This window comes from Cynara cardunculus, assembly GCF_001531365.2.
Source record: "Cynara cardunculus var. scolymus isolate 2C chromosome LG 14, CcrdV1, whole genome shotgun sequence".
Taxonomy (NCBI): Eukaryota; Viridiplantae; Streptophyta; class Magnoliopsida; order Asterales; family Asteraceae; genus Cynara; species Cynara cardunculus.
In genome coordinates, this window is record NC_037541.1 from 7006985 (window position 1) to 7015369 (window position 8385).

The 8385-nt window shown below is 38.4% G+C and overlaps 1 protein-coding gene across 1 annotated transcript in view; it reads right to left on the bottom strand.

The window, feature by feature from the left end:
- Positions 1-502: 502 nt before the first annotated feature.
- The window catches only part of LOC112526319 (tRNA (guanine-N(7)-)-methyltransferase), a 25777-nt gene continuing 17894 nt past the window's right edge, over positions 503-8385 (bottom strand). Inside the window, exons 6-8 of the mRNA XM_025136577.1 lie at positions 3193-3277; positions 2974-3072; positions 503-931 (exon numbers count right to left, since the gene is read on the bottom strand). Of these exons, the coding sequence (XP_024992345.1) occupies positions 707-931; positions 2974-3072; positions 3193-3277 (409 nt within the window). The 3' untranslated portion in view covers positions 503-706. The remainder of the gene's footprint in view (positions 932-2973; positions 3073-3192; positions 3278-8385) is intronic.

Below are 8385 nucleotides of genomic sequence, written 5' to 3' on the forward strand. Positions count from 1 at the left end.
AAACCTTTTCATTTTAAAACCTTTTCATATGAACATTAATATATTATGCTATTGTAATATGAAACATTTTCATTTTAAAACCTTTTCATATGAAACATGTTCATAACCAGTAATTTTTGATACAACGAACCTCAAATCATTCATTCATTACATAACAAGATAAAATCTTCATGAATGTTTCCAGCTTCATTGAATAAAAAAAAAACAAATCAATTTTTAATATTATAAAATATTAAAATCTTTAAATCATTCCATTTATATCATTTCTATTATTAAATTTCCTTATTTAATATTCATTAATAACTTCCTTATTTATGAAAAAAATAATGAAAATGACCAAAGGGACCTTATTGATTAAATTTAATTAAAAAATAATGGAATTTTTCTATTGGTCGATTTTGGTTTACACGGTTTTTTAGAATGACATGGTTTTCATTTGAACCTCCCTATATATATATATATATATATATATATATATATATATATATATATATTGGTTGGGTATGATAACAGTTTTCAGTTTCAACCTGCAACTCCTTCAGTCTGTAACACCCCAATCGCATGCGGCCACATTCCAAACCAAACTATTGATTATGTGTGCTCCAACCTTTTGACTCCTTAAGATCTTGAGCCTCTCTTGTTGCTGATTTCACAATCAGAAGACTCGATCATCCGAAGACTAAGCCGTGTTTGTTGGCAAAAATAACTACGATGGTTTTTGATACATTCTTCTGTAAATCTTTGCACCTTCATATTCTGCATGGATCTCTCTTTCAGTTCTGATCCCCATTGGATTACTCACTAACCATCCTTCGCTATCGCAGACCAAATTGGAGTCAACGCTGTCAATGTGGACAAGCTTCTCCGACTCTGCATCAAAATACTTTCGCATGTCGACTGCAACTTCAAACACGTCAGACTGTATAAACACCTGTTCCATATACATCATCTCGGTTATGTTGGTAAAATTGGCGCACAATATAAAACAAATCATGCTACTTTATATTTCACACAAGTATGGTCACTTGAAATGGTTACTAGAAAACACCAAATGCAAAAAACTTGTGACCATATTTTAATGGCATAACATACAACATATCCTCCAAAAAGAAAAAAAGTCATTCACCCTGCGGTATCCTGGTTACTGTTAGAGCCAAACCTCTGATCAAGGATTTGAACCTCACCAAAAGTTAGGAGTGTGCGTGAGTTTGTCATATATAAAACAGAGTAAACTGCCTTTTTGGTCCCTGTGCATTACCGATTTTCTTGGATTAGATCCCTACAACTTCTTATTGTAAATTTACCCCTGTAGTATGCATTTTTGCTCGGTTTTGGTCCCTCCCACTAATGCCTGTTAACTTCCATCTATAGAGGGCATTTTCGTCTTTTTCCATGTTGCCACTCTCTGAAAGATGCTTAGAGCATTCATCCTCTACCAAGTATATTTGTAGATTATATAGTGCGAGTATAAACATCGGATTTATGCAAGCGCGGAAGAGTATTTGGGTCTTGGACAATAACAACTTCTCTCATATTTATCTATTCTAAAAAGGTGAAAGCCGTATGTGCCCATCTTAGGTCATACTCCTTCCATCCCAAAATAGATCTCCAGAATGAAAAAGGCACAGTTTTAGGAATTTGTAATTATTATGCTTTTTACTTGACAAAAGAACAATTTTACCCTTAATTATAAAGAGAAACTTTCTCCATTATATAATTAAGGGTAGAATGAGAAAGTAGACATTACTTTTGAAAGTGTATACTTATTTTAAGACAAACTAAAATAGTAATGTAGACACGTATTTTGGGAGAGGGGGTAGTTACTTCCATCTGTCGACAGCGTATATATATTTCAGTAAACTTGGTCGTATATGGCAGCTAATTTGGGTGTGAATTTGATAAGTTAGGTAACTCTCTTTGAGTTCAGTCATTAGGGCACGTTTACTACACTGGACAAAACTGTACAAAAACTTCTCGTGCCTTACGTTTGGCACGACATCAGACTGGGACAGGACAAAACCTGAATGGGACACCTGTGCATTTTTTTTCTTTTACTGTCCCTACAATATAGGTGAAACAAAAATCAGAAAGATGAGACAAGATTGGTAAATTACTTAAAACTTCCGGGATTCTATCACCCACCTACCTCACTGTCATCCTAGCAGTCCGGTCAGCATACCAAACACACCCTTAGTGATTTGAATTGAGAGAGGTAGGGGAAAATGGTTCAGGTTGCCATACTCGAGAAACTATAGCATCATCTCTTATTTGAAAGACTTCCCTTATTATACCAGATATCCCACAATGCTGTTATCATTGAAGAAAATGTGAAAATGCATCACAGTTATCGCTATAGCTTAGTGCATCTATCACCAATGAGTGGCTCTTTTTCACTTAGGGTGCTGGCTAAGCCTTTTTAGTGATAGCATCATTCTTCTATTTATCGGTTCAGCGTATTGCGTATTTGGTATATTTTATAGAAATACCCAAATCAATGCAACAGGAGTGGAGCAGTAGATAAATATAATAAGAAAATATAGTTTTTTTTACCCAAGGTCTCAAAACTTATTTATTTATTTTTATTTTTTGGTAGTTCGTGGGTGTCCGGGCCAGCTAACGTGCACCTCAATTAATCCCAAGGTACCCTGAAGATAATAGCTAGAAAAATTCTCAATAACCGAGGAGACTCGAACTAGCAACCTAAGGGGAGGAGCCCATGGCCTAGCCATTATTTGTCAAGGTTAAGGTCTCAACTAGTGAATCAAAATTGGTTGCATGATCCAAAAGCATATCCTTCAATGCTGTCTCTTGAAAAGTCATTCCTAGACAATTTCCTTAGTAATATAAAAAATAAAAATACATGAATGAGGACGACCTTTATAGAGATATTATTTATATGCATGGATTTAAACACTTCAAGGAAGTGATATGAACTAAACAACAACTAATTGAAAAAAAAACTGAGCTCATTACCTGTCCTCCGGGCATTAAACCACTCACAATTGCCTCCACAAGAGGCTTCTGCACAATCCTTCTTTTATGGTGTCTCTTCTTGAAATGAGGATCCGGACACTGCATAGAAATCCAATAAAATTTCAAAACTAAGAAATTAACCGGTAGATTTGAAGGCCATTACTAGGTTAATATGTTGACTTGAATTACGCAAAGATTTAGGAACAGGAATACACGAACCAATATTGAAACCAACATCAAAGGCCCAGGGTATGTTGAAATGAGCTCCTTGAAGGAAATTGAGGCATTTGCGAAGAGAAAATGTCTGCATAAATGTGCATCAAATTATTTGAGCTCCTTGTGATTTTCAGCTAGGAAAAATAAATTTCCTAAGAGCTACCATAAGATGCCCATTTTGATGGATAAGAGTAAATTACATATTTGGTCCCCTATGCTTTACATGTTATAACATCTCAAGTCCCTAAAATAAAATTATTACGGATTTGAGCGTTGTGGTATGCATTTTATAACGACTTGTGTCCCTTGCCCTAATTCCGTTAAATAAATTCTGTTAAGTGAATTAACTGGGGGTATTTTTGTCATTTCACTTTTTTACAAGTTTCTTTTAAAAAACAAAAACAAATTATATTATATTGTCATATACTCTGTGTCACCGTTTTTGGTCCGTGTGTACCCTCACCGGCATCTTCAGAAGGAACTCCGGTATCGTCAAAACATCTACCTTCTCCGATTATCTTCATCGTTGTCAAAAAGTCACCAACCCTAGCATCGTCAAAAACGAACTCAATCCCTTCATTCACCGTCTCCTTCCTCCCCCTAGACCACCGACATCTTCTCCGGTGTACCGTCGCAACTGGATGCTCGAAGAGAGAGGTTGCAGGTGGTTTTGTAGCTGTTTTTCTCTGTGAACAGATAATGATCTTTAACCTGGAAGAAGAAGCAGAGGTAGCGATGATGGGTAAGAAACCCAACTTCTTCAACCCACATCCAACAGAACTTGAAACCCACCTCCTTCTACCTCTTGACATCAGTGTTTAAAGTATCTCTTACTCTTTCATCTTCATCTCCAAGATTAGTGCTTTATCAACAATTAGTAGAGGAATCTTTTATTCATTTCCATTGTCCGATAACATCAACACTATTCATATTCTGTCCAGTTTACACAAAATGGGATTCATTTTATGAAATATATTTGTTTTACCAGGTGGACAGGAACAGGGCCAGCAAGATTCATGATTCAGACTAATTACAATTTTTTTTAATTAAATCTAGATTGGTAGGCTTCACATTTAATATCAGTCCTTGTCTTCAACTACAAGCATTTATCCTCAGGTCAAATAGTTGTGTAGATGAATTTTTGTTGGTGGGGTTTCTGAACCAAATGAAGACAAAGACAAGGGTTTTAGGTATGTTTTAGAGAAAAAGGGAGATTAAATTCCAGAATGGGTTTTAACAGAGTGATCGTGATCTCTGGAAAAAGTGATTGTTAAATAAACATCAAGAAAACCCTAGAAACACTAATAATGATCTTAACAGAGTGATTGTCATCTCTTGGAAAAGTGGCACAATCGTTTTACGAGGGTCTTCAATGGTGATGAAAGGCGGGAGATGGAGATGGAAGATTTTGGGGGAGGTCAATCGGAGATGGGGGCGGTGAGTTGAGGAAGATGTCCTCCGACCTTCAATGTGTTTTTTGAGTGTTTTTATTTTTGTAAAAGAAAAAGTAAAAAGATCAAAGGGTCCTAAGAATTAGGAAAAAGGACCAAGGCGTTATAAAATGCATAGCACACGGCTCAAATCCGTAATTATTTCATTTTAAGGACTTGCGGCGTTATAACAAGACTCACGGACCAAGAATGTAATTTACTCTAATAATAATAATATTATTATTATTACTACAAGTTTGGTCCATGTTGTTTGTTGGTTATAACTAGGGGTGTGCAGAAAATCAACCGATCCAATTAGAACCGACCGACCATAATTGGATTGGATCGAATTGAAAATTTCAACATCTAATTTGGATAGGTCGGTTCTTGGATGACAATCCAAAACCGACCAAAACCATCCAGTTTAGTCCCGTCTTTCAAGATGATCGAGTGTTCCAATTCTCTAAGGAAGGGTAAACTCTTTGGCCACTGGAGAACCCATTGGTAGATATTAAGAACGCCTTGAAGAAACATGGGAACGATGGGGCTCTCCATAATCTCCGGTTGCATTTCCACTTGATTTGACGATAACAAATACCCCTTTCCTTTTTTAACTTGCATTTTCATCATATTCTTCAACGTTACATACATTTGATCTAGTGAGGGGTCCCTCAAAGGGTAACAGACTTACCATCGAAGAGAAATTTCATCACTAAGGTCTCCCAATTCGTAGTCACCGCTTCAAGTTTTTCCAACCACTAGATACCTTGTATCAAATCTGCATTTTCCAAGGTAAGAGGGAGAAAGTCTTAAGAGATATCTATTCCTTGAAGTTGCAAAAACACCCCATGGAATATCCCCTGCCCTTTAACAGCTTCTCCCAGTCCTAGAGTGACCTCAAACCCACCATTGTTGGTCATTTTTTTAACAATATCCACGGATATGAAATTGTGAGTAGCACCTGGGTCTATCATGACTATCACCTCTTCACCCCATATTGTTCCTCGCAACTTATGAGTTTTGGGATTATTAACACTTGTTAATTAAGTAACCTGGTTATGGTAATGTGTCCAAGCCCGATGGGCTATAGGGTTAGGGTTTCCTGTGTAATTATGTCTATATATAGTCTCTCCTCTTGTAAATTTGAATTTATCTGATTAATCATATAATAGAGAATTCTCTCTAATATCTCGGTCCTAGTTCTCTCTGATTACATGGTATCAGAGCCTAGGGTTTATCGCCGTTACTGTTCATCGCCGGAGTTACTGTTCATCGCCAGAGTTACTGTTCACGCCGGAACCCCCGCCGTCGCCAGAACCCTAGTCCACCACTGTCACGCCTCCACGCACCGGTGCGTGAGCCCTTTTCCGGCCTCCGACGACCTTCGACTTTTAGGGTTTTGGTCGGAATCCCATCTGGTTTGTTTTTCGGCATCTTTTTGGTCTAATTTTACTGTTATCTAGTCGCAACAGATCTGATCTCATCTGTTTGGTCAAACTCTGTTAATTGCTATCTGTTTAGTCTGGTTTCCTTTGATAATCTGTCCCTTGGGTGTTCGTTTCTGATTTGATTAATATGACGAACACTGATGATAAAGCCTCCGGTAGTACTCGTCTTGTAAATGAGCACCCCGCTGCTTCCACTGTTATGTTTGCTGAGACAGGTAACTCTGACAAATGCTTTGTATCATCCTCCTCTAAATGGGTCATTGATTCAGGTGCCTCAGACCATTGTGTGATCAAAATTACTGTCTGTGATCAAAATTACTGTCTGTGATCAAAATTACTCGCACTTTGAATTGTAGTGTCTCATTCTTTCCTGATCATTGTGTCTTTTAGGATTTGCAGACGAAGAGGATTATTGGTAGAGGACGGGAGTCGGATGGCCTATACATATTTGAACCACCCAAACCATATTCGTTGGCAAGTTCCAGTTCATCATCTCCTTTTGAAGTTCATTGTCGACTAGGTCATCCTTCCTTACAGAGTCTCAAGAACTTGCGTCCTGAATTTTCCCATTTACAGTATTTACAATGTGAGTCATGTCAGTTTGCCAAACATCAACGTGTTCACTTAAGTCCTAGAGTCAATAAGCAGGCYGCGTCCCCATTTCAATTAGTACATTCTGATGTCTGGGGCCATGTCCTGTAACGTCTAAGTCTGATTTTAAGTATTTTGTTACGTTTGTAGATGATTATTCTCGAACTACTTGGTTATACTTCATGAAAAATCGTTCAGAAATGTTTAATCATTTACGTTCCTTTCATTCTGAAATCCAAACTCAGTTTCAAACATCTATTAAAACCTTACGAAGTGACAATGCARAARAGTATGTATCCCAACAAATTCAATCMTATATGTTGCAAAATGGTATCCTTCATGAGTCCTCATGTGTTGATACTCCAGCACAAAATGGGGTAGCCGAACGAAAAAATCGTCACCTCCTTGAGGTTGCCCGAGCACTTCTGTTTTAGATGTCCGTCCCTAAGTCTTTTTGGGCCGATGCGGTATCAACAGCCTGTTTTCTTATCAATAGAATGCCGTCTGTTGTCCTGAATGGAGAAACTCCATTCTCTGTTTTGTTCCCAGGACAACGATTATTCCCTATTGAGCCAAAGATCTTCGGTGTTACATGCTTTGTTCGTGACACACGCCCCACTATCACCAAGCTTGATCCCAAATCTCTGAAATGCTGTTCCTTGGGTACTCTCGTCTCCAAAAGGGTTACAGGTGCTTCTCTCCCACTTTTAACCGTTATATTGTATCTTGGGATGTTACCTTCCATGAGAACATGCCGTTCTTCCCAATTTCCCCTCCGACTCCTTTAAATGAGAAAGATGATGACTTGTTGGTGTATACCATACCCACTCCTGAGTCCACTACTCAAGCCACCAGACCACCCATTGTTCATGTATATAATAGGCGCGAACGACCTCCTCTGTCTTCACCAATATCATCTGAGTCTGCAGATCCACCATCCCCAGAAGATGTACCTCCTGAAGCTTCTATACCCACTCCAGTAAATGAGGATCCTGATCTCGACGCTCCTATTGCTCTCCAGAAAGGTAAACGTTCCTGCACGTATCCTATTACTTCCTTTGTTTCTTATGATAAACTCTCCAGGTCATCTCGTTCTTTGGTCTCTACCCTTGATTCTATACCTATTCCATCTACGGTTGGAGAAGCTTTGACTCATCCTGGATGGCGGGATGCTATGATTGATGAGCTCAATGCTCTTGATCATAACACCACATGGGATTTGGTGGAGTTACCTGCTGGCAAAAGAGCAATTGGCTGTAAGTGGGTGTTTACTGTGAAAGTTAATCCTAATGGCTCGATAGCACGGTTAAAAGCTCGTTTAGTTGCAAAGGGGTATGCACAAACTTATGGAGTGGATTATTCTGAGACTTTTTCTCCTGTTGCAAAGATGGCGTCTATTCGGCTTTTCATCTCTCTAGCTGCTACCTATAATTGGCCTCTTCACCAATTAGATGTGAAAAACGCCTTCTTACATGGCGATCTGCTAGAGGAAGTCTACATGGAGCAACCCCCTGGGTTTGTTGCTCAGGGGGAGTCTGGGAAGGTCTGTAAATTACGGAAGTCGTTATACGGCCTAAAGCAATCACCTCGTGCATGGTTCGGTCGGTTCAGTTMTGTGGTAACTACATTTGGGTTACGAAGAAGCTCATATGACCACTCAGTGTTCTTTACTTCATCTGATTCTGGATGTATCCTGCTAGTGGTTTATGTCGATGATATTGTGATTA